The sequence below is a fragment of the Hyla sarda genome, chromosome 2 (genome assembly GCF_029499605.1).
Source record: "Hyla sarda isolate aHylSar1 chromosome 2, aHylSar1.hap1, whole genome shotgun sequence".
Classification (NCBI taxonomy): Eukaryota; Metazoa; Chordata; class Amphibia; order Anura; family Hylidae; genus Hyla; species Hyla sarda.
Window position 1 is genome coordinate 286,532,812 of NC_079190.1, and position 19,256 is coordinate 286,552,067.

At 47.2% G+C, this 19,256-nt stretch overlaps 1 protein-coding gene across 2 annotated transcripts in view; it reads right to left on the bottom strand.

Annotated features, from left to right (window-relative positions):
- Window positions 1-19,256, bottom strand: part of LOC130356191 (arf-GAP with SH3 domain, ANK repeat and PH domain-containing protein 3-like) — a 151,183-nt gene that overhangs the window by 12,188 nt on the left and 119,739 nt on the right. For both annotated transcript variants that reach the window (XM_056557348.1, XM_056557347.1), the window contains exon 22: window positions 11,683-11,872. In XM_056557348.1, the coding sequence (XP_056413323.1) occupies window positions 11,683-11,872 (190 nt within the window). The remainder of the gene's footprint in view (window positions 1-11,682; window positions 11,873-19,256) is intronic.

The window sequence follows — 19,256 nt, forward strand, 5'->3', positions numbered from 1 at the left end:
CATGCTGCAAAGATTACCCCTGCATCAATGGCTGCTATGGGGATAAAAGAAGAGAAAGTCATGATGTGGCCTCCATCTTCCCCTGACCTCAATCCTATTGAGAACCTTTGGAGTATCCTCAATCAAAAGATCTATGAGGGTGGGAGGTAGTTTACATCCAAACTGCAGCTCTGGGAGGCTATTCTGACATATCATAAACTGTCCAAAAACTCACAAGTTCAATGGATGCAAGACTTGTGAAGCTGCTATCAAATAAGGGGTCCTATGTTAAAATGTAAAGTGACCTGTTAAAATCTTAAAAAAGTTAAAATGTTGTTAAAAGTTTGATTGAAATAGGTTTTGATTTCAGTAAATATTCAGAAAACACAACAAATGAAAATTTTCAGTTCTTTACAACCTATAAAATGTTTTGAAACTTACTGTGCGTAATAATTTGGAACAGTGCATTGTAAGTTTTTTATGTTTAAAAAAAATAATCTTATCATTTGGAGGTTTGTTCAGTAAAAATGTAATTATACTCTTAATAGTTGATAACATGAGAATTATGCTGACTGTAATTTAAATTATTTAGGTAAATGAGAAAAATATCATTTGCATAATAATTTGGAACAGGGTATATTAGTATTATAATTATAATATGTAATTTGTGCTGTAAGGGTTTGTGCTGTGTACAAATTTTATCTAATGTGCATGCCCAACTTAAAGGGAACCTGTCATTTGATTTATGCTGCCCCATCTGAGAGCAGAACATGACAGATGAAGTGAAGCTGAGTTCAGTGATTTAAAGATTACCATATTTGAAGCAGGATTTCTGAGTAAAAAGCAGGATAAATCTGGATAGGACTCCTAGGAGAGACAATGAGACTCTCCAAAAGACCCAGGGCTAGAGCCTATAGCCCGAGCTCTGCCCTTAACCATGGCCATACCCATACCTTCAGACACGCCTCTAACTACACCCTTGGCCATGACTAAATACACCCAGCCTCCTTCTTCAATAGTCTTCCACTGCTGTTGTAATAACACACTGCACATACACGGCCAACACTCTATTCATTGTTTATGGAGTGGAGCGCTGGTCCAGTCCCTTCATTTTGGGGGATATTTTAACCTTCACTCTGGTGATTAATGGGGAAGTCAGACACCCACTGATCACCTAGTTATCCCCTCTCCTGTGGACACAGATTCATTTTAATTTGTGGTAATACATGTTTACATTAGTTACATCCAATGACTTACAGGTAATGGCTTTTTGTTTAGTTTTCATCTTTCTCTATCTTCTCAATGTAGACTTCTCTCAGCCAAGACTTGCCTGCACAGAATCTACAAGTGGGGAATCTATTTACTGTATTGTCACACACAGTAATAGTGCCCATTACTTGTCCCTACAAAGTTTATATGTCCCTTTATGACTCCATAAAGCAGTTAAGCCCATCTGTGCCCCCATATAGTACAGACTGCCTCTGTGCCCCCATATAGCACAGTCTGCCTCTGAGCCCCCATATAGTGCTGGCTGTCTTTGTGCCCCAATATAGTGCACGCTGCCTATGTGCCCCAATATAGTAAAGGCTGCCTCTGCGCCCCAAAACAGTGCATGCTGCCTCTGTGCCCCATAACAGTGCAAGCTGCCTCTGTGCCCCAATACAGTGCAGGCTGCCTCTGTGCCCCATATAGTGCTGGCTGCTTCTGTGCCCCAATATAGTGCAGGCTGCCTCTGTGCCCCAATATAGTGCTGGCTGCCTCTGAGCCCCCATATAGTGCTGTCTGTCTTTGTGCCCCAATATAGTGCAAGCTGCCTATGTGCCCCAATATAGTACAGGCTGCCTCTGTGCCCCAATATAGTGCTGGCTGCCTCTGAGCCCCCATATAGTGCTGGCTGTATTTGTGCCCCAATATAGTACAGGCTGCCTCTGTGCCCCAAAACAGTGCATGCTGCCTCTGTGCCCCAAAACAGTGCACACTGCCTCTGTGCCCCAAAACAGTGCTGGCTGCTTCTGTGACCCAATATAGTACAGGCTGCCTCTGTGCCCCAATATAGTGCTGGCTGCTTGTGTCCGCAATACAGTGGAGGCTTCCACTGTGCCCCAATATGGTGCAGGCTGCCTCTGTGACCCAATATAGTGCAGGCTGCCTCTGTCTCCAAATAAAGTGTAGGCTGCCTCTTTGCCCCCATATAGTGTAGGCCGCCTCTGTGCTCCAATATAGAGCATGCTGCCTCCTGTGTCCCCACATAGTGCAGGCTGCCTCCTGTGCCCTTCATTTAGTAGTAACTAGTACATGCCACTATGTGAGGTGGAAAAAAAACAAAAAAATAACTATTCACCTGACAGCAGCTCCTCTTCATTCTTCTGCACTCCCACCCCATGTCAAATACAGACCCCAGATTCCTTCCCCCATATGTCACACACCCCGTATGTCACATACAGACCCCAGACTCACATCCCATATGTCACAAACAGACCCGAGACTCACACGACATATGCAGCATTTAGAATCCAGACTCACACCTCATGTGTCACATGCATACCCCAGATGCACACTTTTTATGTAACATACAGACCCTATATATCATATACACACTCTTCATTCACCCTGCACTGAACAGTGGCAGTTTGGCTGATCAGGGCAGTTTTGGTCAGAAGAGGTAGGGGTAGGAGGTAGGGGTGGGCACTTCATTTTTAGCAGTGAAAGTGCCAGTATACCTCATGTTCTGTGAGGCGGAGCCTGTAACCTCTCTATTGGGTTTCTCTAAATGCAAAGCAGGGCGCTGGACATCAGATGTCGTCAGAGACCAGAGTAAATTCACTGCTTGAAGTGCTGCTCAGCCCAGCATCCTGCTCTGAAACTTTTCCCCCTTCCTCTGACAGAACTTATTATGAGTGTACAGGGGGTGGTCCCACAAGCCCCTGCCACCAGCACTGAGTGAATGACAACTTACCCTGTTTCAGTGTGTGTACAGAGTAAACGGTCAGTCACTGTGTGTGTGGTTGGAGACAGCAGGATTCTCAGCGATCCTCCTAGGACTCCTGTCAGGATTTACTCCTTGTTTCGCTGAGCGCTCCGGGCCCCCTGCTGGCCTCGGAGCGCTCACAGCGTGTGTCCCCAGGCAGCGCTCCGGCGTCACAGCATGTGCATCCCTGCTCTCTAGGGCGTGTGTGCCACGGGACTCTTAGATCTAAAGGACCAGTGCACAGGTGATTGGGAGTGCTGTTTGGACTTAATTAGGCCTCACCTGTACACTGCCTTTAAGTACCTTCTCCTCCCACAGCCTCCTGCCGGATCTTTGTTGCCTTTGTGCCTGGGAGAAAGCATTCCTTGTTCCTGTGTTACCCTGCCTGTTGCCGTTCCCGTTGCTACTGACTTCCGCCTGTGAACCTGAGACGCCTGCCCTGACCATTTGCTACGTCTGACTATGCCTTTGCCAGATCCTCTTGTACCTTGCCATATCTCAGCAGCCAGAGAGGTTGAGTCGCTACTGCGTGGAACGACCTGGGGGTTACTTGCCGCAGCAAGTCCATCCTGCTTTGCGGCGGGCTCTGGTGAAAACCAGTAACTCCTTAGACTCCGTTCCCCTGGTACGGCCCACGTCATCACCTCTCTGGCACAGCGGATCCACCACCAGCCTCCGCTACCAGCTACCAGCCCGGATCCTGACAGTAAGATCCCGCTGAGGTGCCTTTGCCAAGTGTCGCTGACCTTACCACCATTGTGGCCCAGCAATCTCAGCAGATCGCTCAGCAAGGTCAACTGCTGAACCAGTTGTCCACCATGATGCAGCAACTTCTGACAGCCCAGCAGCCACCATCTCCACCACCTGCTCCTATGCCACCCACTCAGCCTGCTTCCGTTTCCAGCTCCAGATACCGCCTGTTCATGCCGGACAAATTTGATGGAGACTCCAAGCAGTGCCATGGGTTCCTGTCACAGTGTTCTCTTCACTTTGAGATGATGGCCGACCAGTTTCCTACTGAACGTGCCAAGGTGGCTTTTATAGTCAGTCTGCTTACCGGGAAGGCCCTGGCTTGGGCCACACCGCTTTGGGACCGCAACGATCCAGCCACTCCTACTGCCAAGTCCTTCTGCCAAGAATTCCGGAGTGTTTTTGAGGAACCAGCCAGGGTTGTCTCAGCAGAGACTGCCTTGTTGACCCTGAATCAGGGAAATTCTTCTGTGGGCGAATACGCCATTAGTTTTCGCAATCTGGCCTCGGAACTGTCTTGGAATAATGAAGCGCTCTGTGCCACGTTCAAGAAAGGTCTGTCCAGTGACATAAAAGATGTTCTTGCCGCACGGGAAATGCCTTCTACCCTGAGTGACCTCATCCACTTGGCCACCAGGATTGATATGCGTTTCGCCGAGAGACGAGAGGAACTCCGTCAGGAGAAAGGAAATGTTTGTATGAGACGCTATCCTCGTTCGGCTCCTATCTTCCTGAGTCCACTGCAACCCTCTACTGGGCCTCCTGCCAAAGAAACCATGCATGTGGATCGGTCACGCCTGACCCCTCAAGAAAGGTAGAGACGAGAATCTGTGTCTGTACTGTGCCAGTACACAACATTTCTTAAAAGACTGTCCTCTCCATCCGCCTCGTCCGGGAAACGAGCACCTAGTTAACGTTGGAGAGGCGTTGCTAGCTGTGAACGCTACCTCTCCACGCCTTACAGTGTCTGTGCAAATCTGTGTCTCAGCCAAGACATCCTTCGTTGCTATTGCCTTTCTGGATTTCGGCTCCGCTGGCAACTTTATTGATGCCTCACTTATAAGCAAGTTTAATATTCCAGTGGTCCGTCTTGTCAAGTCCTACTACATTACCACTGTCAATGGTGAGAGACTGGATGCTACCGTTCTCTACCGAACTCATGTTCGTCTGGTTCTGTCTCGTCTTAGAAGAAATCACCTTTATGCCCACTTTGAACGATCTAGCCTGCCTTTTCTTGGTTACATCATCTCCGCACAAGGCCTACAGATGGACCCTTCTAAACTCTCAGCAGTTCTGGATTGGCCTCGTCCCACAGGTCTATGGGCCATACAGAGGTTCCTGGGTTTTGCCAATTATTTCCGGCAATTTATTCCACATTACTCCACCCTGGTGGCTCCAATCGTGGCCCTGACTAAGAAAGGGGCTAATCCTAAGTCATGGACTCCTCAGGCCGAAGAGGCTTTCCGCACCCTGAAGTCCGCCTTTGCTTCTGCGCCTGTCCTCACCAGACCGGATTCCTCGAAGCCCTTCTTCTTAGAGGTGGATGCCTCCTCTGTTGGAGCCGGAGCCGTACTAACCCAGAAGTCCTTAAAGGGGAGATCCGTCACCTGTGGGTTTTTCTCCAGAACCTTCTCGTCTGCTGAGAGAAACTACTCAATCGGAGACAGAGAACTTCTTGCCATCAAGTTGGCGCTGGAAGAATGGAGACATCTCCTATAGGGATCTGTTCACCTTGTGAACATATTTACGGACCACAAGAATCTGTCCTATCTTCAGTCTTCTCAAAGACTTAAAGGGGTATTCCAGGCAAAAACTTTTTTATATATATATATATCAACTGGCTCCAGAAAGTTAAACAGATTTGTAAATTACTTCTATTAAAAAATCTTAATCCTTTCAATAGTTATTAGCTTCTGAAGTTTTCTGTCTAACTGCTCAATGATGATGTCACGTCCCGGGAGCTGTGCATGATGGGAGAATATCCCCATAGGAACTGCACAGCTCCCAGGACGTGAGTCATCAGAAAGCAGTTAGACAGAAAAAAACAACTCAACTTCAGAAGCTAATAACTATTGCAAGGATTAAGATTTTTTAATCCAAGTAATTTACAAATCTGTTTAACTTTCCGGAGCCAGTTGATATATAAAAAAGTTTTGGCCTGGAATACCCCTTTAATCCCCGTCAAGCCCGCTGGTCTCTGTTTTTCGCCAGGTTTAATTTTCTTATTAATTTCAGACCGGCTGTCAAAAACATCCGGGCTGACAATCTCTCATATCTCAGCATATCATTCCTCCCGAGTGATTGATTGTTTCTGCTCCTGCGGATTTACGTCTTCTTCCTCCGGGCAAGACCTTCGTGCCACCTCGCTTTTCGTCTTAGGGTGCTTAAGTGGGGACATTCTTCACTGGTAGCAGGCCATCCAGGTCTTCGGAAAACCCTACAACTTATCTCCAGAAGGTACTGGTGGCCATCTTTGGAGAGGGACGTTAAGGATTTTGTCCAGGGCTGTGCTGTGTGCGCCCGGGACAAGACACCCCGCCAGAGACCGGCAGGCCTGCTTCAGCCGCTGCCAGTTCCAGAAAAATAATTCTAGTTTATGGGCAATAACACATTGCAGCAAACCTCCTGCTGTGCTAATTTTTTTAATTTAAACTTTATTATTATCCTCCATTCCTCATTTATTTTAATTCATTTGTACTGTATTAACGTTATCATACAAAAATTTTATACAAAAGTCCATTCTAGTTTATGGGCAATAACACATTGCAGCAAACTTCCTGATGTGCTCAGATGTCCCTCACTCTCAACCCCATTCCTCCCATCTATTCCTGCTTTCCTCTTTTCCTTTTCTCCTTTCCTGCAATCCCCTTTCCTCTTTTTTCTAATTAGACCTTAGACCACTGCATAGTATAAAATGATCACTACCCCTATTATGAATCAGCTACTGAAGAAAGGAGTAGTCTCCTGAAACGCGTCTAACGCTAGTGTTTTACCTGAATCTCCAGGATTATACCATAGATCGCCAACTGCCCTTTAGAGCCTGATATGGAATATCTATCAACACAGAGACTGACACCACTGGCCAGCATTCAAACTAAGTGCTTTTTTCTTTCTCCTGAGCACGCTCAGCACCACTCTGCCTCACACAGGATCGGAGCCGGACCAACGAGGACGCCGAAACCCACTCACCACTGTGAACACGCTCTTGCTCCCGTGCACTCGCTGGGTGAGACGGTCTGCCTGACAAGCAGCTGCCCCGCACAGCTGGAAGTGTCGGCAGCAGTGTGAGCAAAGATGATTGTCACGATTCGGCTTCCAGGTAGTGGATCCTCTGTGTCAGCGAGGGATTGGCGTGGACCGTGCTAGTGGACCGGTTCTAAGAGGCTACTGGTTTTCACCAGAGCCCGCCGCAAAGCGGGATGGTCTTGCTGCGGCAGTAGCAACCAGGTCGTATCCACTAGCAACGGCTCTACCTCGCTGACTGCTGAGAAGGCGTGGGACAGAAGGACTAGGCAGAGGCAAGGTCAGACGTAGCAGAAGGTCGGGGGCAGGCGGCAAGGTTCGTAGTCAGGATGGGTAGCAGAAGTTCAGGTACACAGGCTTTGGACACACTAAACGCTTTCACTGGCACAAGGCAACAAGATCCGGCAAGGGAGTGCATGGGAGGAGGTCAGATAAAGGCAGGGAGCAGATGGGAGCCAATTAAGCTAATTGGGCCAGGCACCAATCATTGGTGCGCTGGCCCTTTAAGTCGCAGAGAGCTGGCGCGCGCGCGCCCTAGAGAGCGGAGCCGCGCGCGCCAGCAGATGACAGCAGGGGACCGGGACGGGTAAGTGACCTGGGATGCGATTCGCGAGCGGGCGCGTCCCGCTGTGCGAATCGCATCCCCGACGGCCATGACAGTGCAGCGCTCCCGGTCAGCGGGACTGACCGGGGCGCTGCGGGGAGAGAGACGCCGTGAGCGCTCCGGGGAGGAGCGGGGACCCGGAGCGCTAGGCGTAACAGTACCCCCCCCCTTAGGTCTCCCCTTTTCTTTGACCGGCAACTGCCTCCCCTGGGATGAGGACACCGGGAAAGAATGGAGGGTTTCCTCAACGGCAGGCAGTACAGCAGGAGTGGGAATGGGGAGGGAGGGCAGAGGGCGAAGCCTGGCACGGGGCAGTGTGACACCAGGACGGGGGCCATGAGGAGGCACAGAGGTTTGCCTGACGGGACTGGGAGGGGGGGAGAGGCACTTCCTATGGCAGGCAGAGTCCCAGTTCTTTATCTCCCCGGTGGTCCAATCAAGGGTGGGGGAATGAAGCCGGAGCCATGGCAGACCGAGGAGGACCTCAGAGGTACAACTGGGGAGAATGAAGAACTCAATCCTTTCGTGGTGGGGTCCGATAGACATCAGGAGGGGTTCTGTGCGGTAACGCACGGTGCAGTCCAATCTGGCTCCGTTGACCGCGGAAATGTAGAGCGGTTTGGCGAGACGGGTCACCGGGATGCTGAATTTATTAACAAAGGACTCCAAAATAAAATTCCCGGAGGCACCAGAGTCCAAGCAGGCCAAGGCTGAGAGGGAGGAGTTGGCTGTAGGAGAAATCCGCACGGGCACCGTGAGACGTGGAGAAGAAGATTTAGAACCAAGAGACGCCACACCCACGTGAGCTGGGTGCGTGCGTGCGTTTCCCAGGCGTGGAGGACGGATAGGGCAATCCACCAAGAAATGCTCGGTACTGGCACAGTACAGACAGAGATTTTCTTCTCTACGGCGATTCCTCTCTTCCTGGGTCAGGCGAGACCGATCCACTTGCATGGCCTCCTCGGCGGGAGGCCCAGGCATAGACTGCAAAGGATGCTGTGGGAGAGGTGCCCAGAGATCTAAGTCTTTTTCCTGGCGGAGCTCTTGGTGTCGCTCAGAAAAACGCATGTCAATGCGGGTAGCCAAATGGATGAGTTCTTGGAGGTTGGCAGGAATCTCTCGTGCGGCCAGCACATCCTTGATGCGACTGGATAGGCCTTTTTTAAAGGTCGCGCAGAGAGCCTCATTATTCCAGGATAGTTCAGATGCAAAAGTACGGAATTGTATGGCGTACTCGCCAACGGAAGAATTACCCTGGACCAGGTTCAGCAGGGCAGTCTCAGCAGAAGAGGCTCGGGCAGGTTCCTCAAAGACACTTCGGACTTCAGCAAAGAAGGACTGGACTGTGGCTGTGGCAGGATCATTGCGGTCCCAGAGCGGTGTGGCCCAAGACAAGGCCTTTCCTGAAAGAAGGCTTACTACGAACGCCACCTTAGACCGTTCTGTAGGAAACAAGTCTGACAACATTTCCATATGCAGGGAACACTGAGACAAAAATCCACGGCAGAGTCTGGAGTCCCCATCAAATTTGTCCGGCAGGGACAAGCGGAGGTTAGGAGCGGCCACTCGCTGCGGAGGAGGTGCAGGAGCTGGCGGAGGAGATGGTTGCTGCTGTAGCAGAGGCAGAATTTGCTGTAACATGGCGGTCAACTGCGACAGCTGCTGTCCTTGTTGGGCAATCTGCTGCGATTGCTGAGCGACCACCGTGGGAAGATCAGCGAGACTTGGCAGCGGCACCTCAGCGGGATCCATGGCCGGATCTACTGTCACGATTCGGCTTCCAGGTAGTGGATCCTCTGTGTCAGCGAGGGATTGGCGTGGACCGTGCTAGTGGACCGGTTCTAAGAGGCTACTGGTTTTCACCAGAGCCCGCCGCAAAGCGGGATGGTCTTGCTGCGGCAGTAGCAACCAGGTCGTATCCACTAGCAACGGCTCTACCTCGCTGACTGCTGAGAAGGCGTGGGACAGAAGGACTAGGCAGAGGCAAGGTCAGACGTAGCAGAAGGTCGGGGGCAGGCGGCAAGGTTCGTAGTCAGGATGGGTAGCAGAAGTTCAGGTACACAGGCTTTGGACACACTAAACGCTTTCACTGGCACAAGGCAACAAGATCCGGCAAGGGAGTGCATGGGAGGAGGTCAGATAAAGGCAGGGAGCAGATGGGAGCCAATTAAGCTAATTGGGCCAGGCACCAATCATTGGTGCGCTGGCCCTTTAAGTCGCAGAGAGCTGGCGCGCGCGCGCCCTAGAGAGCGGAGCCGCGCGCGCCAGCAGATGACAGCAGGGGACCGGGACGGGTAAGTGACCTGGGATGCGATTCGCGAGCGGGCGCGTCCCGCTGTGCGAATCGCATCCCCGACGGCCATGACAGTGCAGCGCTCCCGGTCAGCGGGACTGACCGGGGCGCTGCGGGGAGAGAGACGCCGTGAGCGCTCCGGGGAGGAGCGGGGACCCGGAGCGCTAGGCGTAACAATGATATTGCACCAGGCTGTTGCCCAGCTGGACAAGGTGAGAGGGACATAGTCCCACCGCTATTTCTTCACAGGACCCTTTGGACATAACTGCATAACAGCAACCTGCAGAATATATTTTTACCTACAGGACTTTCTTTTACAGGATACATACCTTCTGCACTTATTTATCGTACATGTAACATACGTTTTGGAATGGTATTTTTTACAGGACTGGCGCAGCCACATATTACAGTGGCTCATATTACACCATATATCTGTGTTGACAGTTTTTGCACCTGAATGTCTATTCATATCCATGAACTTTGATCTATAGGACATTATATGCACCATCTGGGGATTCAGAATTGAGGTATTCTTTTTTGCATATTTTTTGCACATTTTATTTATTTTATTTATATTGAATTTATCCTATTAATTATATCTTATTTTTCATTTTTGGAGGAGAATCGCAAGGGCCCTGCGTTACCCCCTCCAGCTCACATCTACCCTTTTTGTATTTTATCTACCGTATTTATCGGGGTATACCACGCACCGGCCTATAACACGCACCCTCATTTTACGAAGGATATTTGGGTAAAAAAGGATATTTGGGAGGCCTGCAGCAGCGCGGACCCGACCCAGGTAATTATGCCACCGGCGATGGGGGGAGGCAACGGGGCAGCGGCGGCGGCAATGGGTGCCGCTGCCCCTTCTCTCCCCCTGGCTATCGGCGCCGGCAATGGGGCGCCGGCACCGATAGTCAGGGGGACAGAACGGGCAGCGGCGCCGATAGCCAGGGGGAGAGAAGGGCCGGCAGCAGCGCTCTAGACCCCAGGAAAGGCAGGGGGAGAGAAGCGTGCAGCGACGGCCTCTCTCCCCCTGCCTTTCCTGGGGGTGTATCGGCGTATAACACACAGACTTTAGGCTAAAAATTTTAGCCTAAAAAGTGCGTGTTAAACGCCGATAAATAAGGTAATTTCTTCAATAAATTCATATATATTTTTACTCTATGGTCTAATCTCTCTTTTTTGTTCACCTCTATTATCTGATTCCTTCCTCTTCCTATTTCCCCTCTCCTCTCCCCCCCACCCCCCTGCCCACCCTCTCACTAGATCGCTTGAGGACTGTTACCTTATTTTGTCACACTTCAGGATTTACTCCTTGCTTTGATATTTATTCAGGAATCTTCCTTCAAACTAAATATCATGGAAATCTGCTTTTCTCTCTCTATCATATGCTGCTCTTAGATGGGACAACATAAATGATCTGCCTTCCTGCTGCTTGACTTCTCTTCTGCCGCTCTTCTCCAATAAAACGTAAAAATATATAAAAATAAAATAATGATGTCAGATATGTGGACTAGTTAACTGTACGACAGAAGTCCTGGTATTTTTCCAAAGTACACATAAGATGTGATTTTTACCGGATGCACCCATAATTTAATGTTTAATAATATTGATATGGACCTCCTATAATGCCCTTGCTTTCCATGACCCATTGGTCAATACCCCTCTCTATTAATTTGCTGACAATGCAGTCCCCTGTAATGAAGAGTTCTGCTAATTTTTTACCAAAAGTCAAAGGAATTGGACTAACCAGGATGGGGGCCCCCTCTCTCCAAGGGCTCCATAGCAGTCGTATGGTCTGTTACTATGGCATCTATTTTGAAACCTTTTTAGGGTACTTACTGCGGTTAAGTGTTTTAGCAGGTAGTGGTGGTGGCATCTCCTCACTTCGGGATCTATGAGGGGGTGGTACTTTGGAGGGAATAAGAAACGTCTCATAAGTTCTATTGCTAATATCCAATCCCATAGAAGTTTGTCTCTGGTAGGATCTGACTGTTGAAGGCAACATGGGATTCTGACCCAATGGGCTCAGCTACAAGAGAACAGCAAAGAGAAAAATATTAATATCTCAGAAATTCACTCCATAGAACTTTTCCACTTTTCTAGGTAGCAAGACGCAAGCACAGTCGAACGTTTCCATTTCTGCTTGACTACACAGAATCATTGTAATGTTAAATGATAATAATTAAACCATCACAGATACACAGATTATCCAATCTATCGGAGAGGCTACATTGTAATACAATCTTTCAAACAATATTTTAAACACCATAAAAAAAGTTTACCAAGCACAATGGGGGAATTTATTAAAACCTGCATTTCATACACCAGTCTTAAATGAACCCCTGCCAGTGTACAAGATGCACGTCTTTTGATAAATGTATCTGTGGCTGCTCTATGCGCCTCTCTAAAATCTTTGCCAGCTTAGAGCTGGTGTAGATTTCAGCTAATATTGTGGTGGGTGTGAGAGGGCTTGCCCTCTTTTTACTAAGGCCTGCCCACTAAGGCAAGGGCAGCAGAAAAAAAATAAGGTCACAAATTTTTGTGCAAACTAGGGATTGCAGAAACGTGTGCAGTTTTTTAAACCCCTTAAGGAGGCAGGGTTTTTCCGTTTTTGCATTTTCATTTTTTCCTCATCACCTTCTAAAAATCATAACACTTAAAAGTTTGCACCTAAAATTCCATATTATGGCTTGTTTTTTGCGCCAAGAATTCTACTTTGCAGTGACATTAGTCATTTTAAGAAAAAAATACACAGCAAAACAAAAAAAAAATCATTGTGTGACAAAATTGAAGAAAAAACACCATTTTGTAACTTTTGGGGGCTTCCGTTTCTACGCAGTGCATTTTTCGGTAAAAATGATACCTTATCTTTATTCTGTAGGTCCATATGGTTAAAAAGATACCTTACTTATGTTTGATTTTGTGTTACTCCTAAAAAAAAATCATAACTACATGCAGGATAATTTATACGTTTAAAATTGTCATCTTCTGACCCCCTAACTTTTTTTCCGTATATGGGCCAGTATTTAAAATTTTTATTGGTACCATTTTTGTATTGATTGGACTTTTTGATCGCTTTTTATACATTTTTTCATGATATAAAAAGTGACCAAAAATACGCTATTTTGGACTTTGGATTTTTTTTGCCGCGTACACCATTGACCGTGCAGTTTAATTAACGATATATTTTTATAGTTCGGACATTTCCACACGAGGCGATACCACATATGTTTATTTTTATTTACACAGTTTTTTTTTTTTATGGGAAAAGGGGGGTGATTCTTACTTTTATTAGGGAAGGGGTTAAATAATCTTTATTAACTTTTTTTTTACATTTTTTTTTTTGCAGTGTTATAGCTCCACCTAGTGGCTATTACACTGCACATACCGATCTCATACACAGATCATTGCCGGCAAAAATCAGTGTTATCGGCGGTCGATTGTTCAAGCGTGGATTTCAGGCTTGGAGCAATCAATTGCCGATCAGACGTGACAGAGACAGGTAAGAGACCCTCCTGCTGCGTCCTAGCTGATCGGGACATCGCGATTTTACCGCGATGTTCCCGATCAGCCCGACTGAGCTGCCGGGAAGCTTTCACTTTTATTTTACACACGGCGATCAACTTTGAACGCCGCATCTAAAGGGTTAATAGCGTGTGGCATAACGATCGGTGTCACACGCTATTAGCCCAAAGTCACGGCTTTCATTAGCCGCCAGGACCGACCCGTGACGTTATATACCGGGACCGGGTGCAGGGCTTACAGATACGCCCTGCATCCTTAATAGGTTAAAACGTGAAAGCAGGTGCAAATATATAATAAATATCCCCATGTGAATGATTTATTACTGTTAAAGGAGACTTGAGCCATTCTGTTATTAGCAGAAAATATTAATTTCCATTACATTAGAATGATATTCTGGCATGAGATCTCTCATTCCCCTAGATCCCCAGGGATGCTGGCACTATTGCCACAGACCACCAGGCATACAGGATTTAACCCCTTCAGAGCCTTAGACCACCAGGGATGTAGACAGTAACCTTCACCCCACTAGACATGGATGCTGTTTACCACTATATAGGTGATTTCACCACTTGATCCCTAGTGGCTTGATCCCTAACTGCCCCACTCACTAGCTAAAAAAAAAAGGCTTAGAAGAAACACTGCCAACAATGCAGCTGAAAGTTACAGGCAGGCTATGGCTGTGAAGAAAAGCTGCAAGGGTAAACAGAAGGGGTGGTGGGAGGAGACCAAGCAGAACTTTTGCACCAGGGCTTATAAGACTTCTGCTTTCTATCCTCTACAGCTTTACCCCTGTTGACAAGAATAAGATTATACATTTTACATCAAAACATATACATTCCCTATTTCTATTACGGTTAAGCAAAGATTGTCAACAAGGAATATGAAATAGCGCACATTCTATGTGATTTGGATACATTAGGCCTCGTGCTATGATTCCCTTTAATATGACTCGGATTGTGAAAAAGATAAAAACCATGCACACATTTCCGAAAGTAAGAAGAAAGTGTCGGAATGGTCGGAAAAACACAATAGTAGGAAGTCTGTTATCTCAAGCAAGACTTCAATGAAAAGTACATGAGCTTACATATAGGTATGAATGGGTTGATCTGGGTTTTTATATGGCACTCTTTATTAAGATACCATCCTAAGGAGATCCATAGGTCTTTAGCAGAACTATGTAATAAAATTAAAGGACCTTAAACATATTAAAGGGGTACAATTTAAAAAATATATATTTTAAATCAACTGGTGCTAGAAAGTTAAACATATTTATAAATGACTTCTATTAAAAAAATCAATCCTTCCAGTACTTATCAACTGCTGTTTACTACAGAGAAAGTTATTTTCTTTTTAAATTTCTTTTCTGTCTGACCACAGTGCTCTCTGCTGACACTCTTTTTTATTATAAAAGTACAAAACTTTACAAAACATAAAACAAGTTAATTTCACTGTAACAAAATTAACAAAACTGAACATAAAAACAAACTATCCGTCTCAAAATAACAACTTAAACCTTCCTAACCGGCCAGCCCAGATAAACCAAAAATAAATGAATAAATAAATCATTACCTACTATAGTCCAACACACACACACACACATACCTAATGAAAATAAATAAAGCTTTCCACGCTGGGATCAAAAACTAAAAATATCCAAACTAGGAAACATAACCACACTGCTCCTCCCCCCCAATAACAAAACAAAAATATGGCTAGCTGCCGTAACAAAAATAATCCAACTTGGATAACAAAATATATACATATATATATATATATATATACATACACACACATACATATATATATATATATATACACATACATATACATACATACAAATACACTTTTTTTTTTCCCTTTTTCTTTCTTTTTTCTATACATATATATATATACATATATACATACACATACACATACACACACACACATATATATATATATGTATACACATACACATACATATACATACACACACACACATATATATACATATATATATATATATACATACATACATACACACCCACCCTTTTTTTTTTTTTTTTTTTTTTTATATGTTTTTTTTTAACCTCCCCTACCCCCACCACACACACACATACATATACCCACAAACAAAAACTAATCCACACTGGGACACAAACATAAACACAAACATAAATATAGTGTACTCTTAACACTATACTATAATAACTGAAAACTGGTCCGACTGCCTTTCTCTCCCAAATAATTATGACATTGTACAAATAAAATAAAAAATATTACAAAACAAAAAAAAAAAAAAAAAAAAAAAAAAAAAAATAAGGTGTATACATAAAACTATACAGATTATACATAACAAACAACTCAATAACACAGAAAAACAACCTATACTAAACTATCCCATCACCCACCACCCCCTCTGGACATGGGTCAGAGTCCATAGGTCACAGTTTTTGTCCACAACTGACCCATACCAGACCCCCAAAATAGTACCCACTGCAACAGTCCAGTCCTGGGTACAGACCACCACCCCCCCCCCCCCCCGAAAACCCCCCACCCAACCTAAAATACACCCCTACCCACCTAATGTAAACAGAACAATATATATACAAAACAATATTTACATACTCTACAACAAGCAATATTAACAGTACAATACACCAAAACCACAAGGCTCAAGTTTGGTTGCCTGCAAGCCCTTTACAATCTTTTCCATAGAAAACAAAACAAAAGGCTAAGGTGACATGCATAGCCCCCCACCAGGAAGAAGGATGGCAATCCTGATAAAATTAAATTTAAATTCCTCTCCCTATCAACCTCTAACCCTATCACTATCCCTTCATGAAACTGACCCAATACTCACCCTAAGATATATACACTATCCCTGGCCAAAATAAGGTACTTCACCTTAAGGGCCTAGTACCTAGGGCACATCAAAAGAAAAACCTCTCCATAGGAGAGAAGCCCTACTGGTACCAAGACTGCCATACTCCAAAGACCTGATCTTCCCAAGGTCACCGGTGATATTCCTACAGACCTCCACCTCGGAGAGGATTTTCTGTTGGGTCGACACTAAACACCGTGCACTCCACGTGTAGTACCTAACCACTAAGCTAACTAAGAATAAAGTGCCCCGGTCTCGGCCACCCAGGGACCTGAATGCCCCATAAGCCCACTCCGGATAGGTAAGGCCGGCAAGTTGACTCCAGCCGATGGAAGCGCCCACCCGGTTGTAAACCCCTATATTAAAGGGACAGTGAAGCAGGAAGTGGTCCATGCTTTCCAGCGTGTCCCCGCACTCTTCTCGGGGACATCCCCGGTCATCAGAGTTCCTACACTTCAGGTTGTCCCTTACATATAGCTTCCCCTGAAAGCAGCGCCAGGCCAAGTCCCAAAACTTCTGGGGGATCCTTTTCATGTTCAAAAGATACAACCCCACCCTCAGATCCCGACCTGGGCAGTCTCTGAGCGCCAGAGGCTTCTGAAAGTGGGTCAACAGAACCCGTTTGTCAAGGAACTGCCTTGACTGGGTCCTGATCTCCCACACTCCCAGACCCCACCGACGTATCGCCTTCAGAGTCGGGGTAGCGTAAGCCGGAAGATATCCATGGGGCGTACGGAGGTCCTTCACTTGCCCTCCTGTCTCCCATTCCTGGAAGAAAGGCCGAAACCATTCCCTGCAGGAGAGTACCCACGGAGGAGCCCTCTCTGACCAGAGGTTTGCGATGTTGGCTTTCAAGAAGGTGTTCGTAAAGAACACCACAGGGTTTACCATAGATAAACCCCCTAGTCTCCTCGTGCGGTACGTAACCTCCCTCTTGACTAGGTTCATCCTGTTCCCCCATAACAGTTGGAAAAACAGGCTGTAGATCCTAGTATAGTAAGCCTCTGGCAAGATACATACGCTGCCCAGATAGATAAACAAGGGGAGCAGGTACGATTTGATCAGGTGTACCCTTTCCCTGAGGGTCATAGACCAACCCTTCCACTGGTTCACCTTCTGAGTGGCATCCTGGAGCTTACCATCCCAGTTTTTGGTGGGATAATCATCCTGGCCGAATGTGATGCCTAAGACTTTTGCTGATTCTTGGGGCCCTGGAAGGGTGTCCGGGAGATCAAACGTGGGATCCCCCCCTCCCAGCCAGAGACTCTCACACTTATCCCGGTTGATCTTAGACCCGGATGCCTCCGAGTAGCGTTCCACCTCCGACATCACCACATCGACCTCCTCTCTCGAGGAGACGAAAATAGTGACATCATCAGCGTACGCCACCACTCTCTGGGTGACAGCCGGCTCCGCCAGACTCATCCCGACTCCCGCCAACGGCCCACAATCTACCCTCCGGACGAAGGGATCGATTGCGAATACGTATAAAAGCGGGCTCAAAGGACAACCCTGACGGACTCCGGACCCCACCTCAAAAGAGTGGCCAGACCACCCGTTCACAAGCGGGAAACTCTCTGCCCCTGCATACAAGATCTTAAGCCAATTAACAAAAGTACTCGGTAAGCCATATCTCAGGAGGACGGACCAGAGGTACTCGTGGTTCACCCGATCAAATGCTTTGGCCTGATCCAAGGACAGCAAGTACCCCTTCCAGAGACCTGCACTACTCCGCTCCACTGCCTCCCTGACACTAAGGACAGCACTTAAGGTGCTTCGGCCTGGAACAGAGCAGTGCTGAGCCCCCGAAAGGAGCCGGGGTACAAACTTCACCAGCCGATTAAACAATATCTTGGCCAGAAGCTTCCTGTCCGTATTGAGAAGAGCTATGGGCCTCCAATTCTCAACACGGCTAGGATCTTTACCCTTTGACAGAAGAATCAGGGCTGACCTCCTCATTGACTTCGGCAGAGTGCCCGAGGAGAGACACTCATTAAATACCTCAGTTAAGAGGGGAGCTAAAGACTCCTTAAAGGTCCTGTACCACTCGGATGTTAAGCCATCCGGGCCTGGCGACTTCTTGGGGGCGAGCCCCTCGATCGCCAGTCTCACTTCCTCTTCCCCTATTTCTTCTGCCAAAACATCAAGAGAGGGGTCTACCCCTGGCTCAGGAATGGTTTCAGTCAGGAAAACCGACATCCTGTCTCGATCTAGATCCTTCCTCCCCAAGAGGTGCGAGTAGAAGGATCTGACGACCTCCAAGATCCCTGATCTGGACCGATTCAGAGATCCTGTACTATCAATCAGTCCTGAAATGACTTTACTACTCACTGACATCTTGCAGTTCCTGTAAGGGTCGGGCGAGCGGTACTTCCCGAAATCCCTCTCAAAAACCAAAGATGCGTGCCTATCGTACTGACACCTCATCAGCAAGGACTTCACTCTGGAGATATCCTCTCGGCTACCTCCAGTCGAGACGAGAAGCTCGAGTTTCCTCCTCAGACCCTGATACAGGCGATACCTGTTCAGGGACCTGAGGCTCGAGAGCTGGCGGAAGAACCCCGCAACCCGCTTCTTGAATATCTCCCACCACTCCAGCTTATTACTACAGAGGCCCAGTAAAGGTACCTGACTCTGAAGAAAATCCTCAAAGGACTGTCTCACCTCTGCTTCCTCCAGGAGGGACGAATTCAGCTTCCAATAACCTTTACCCATCCGGGGGGTCTCTGAAACATTCAGGGAAAACAAAATCATACAGTGATCGGAGAACTCCACCTCAACCACGGACACTGCGGAAGAGACGGCTTCCTCCTTTAAATAAAACCTATCTATCCTAGACCTGCGACTACCTTGATGATAGGTGAAACCCGCGTGGCCCGAGGGGCTCCGGATGTGGGCGTCCTCTAGGCGAGCTTCTCTAGCTATGCTAATCAGTGCCACACTATCGCAAGTCAGCGGACCATTGGAGCCTCTCCGATCTTGGGACCTCGTGACATTATTGAAGTCCCCTCCAAAGATCACTTGC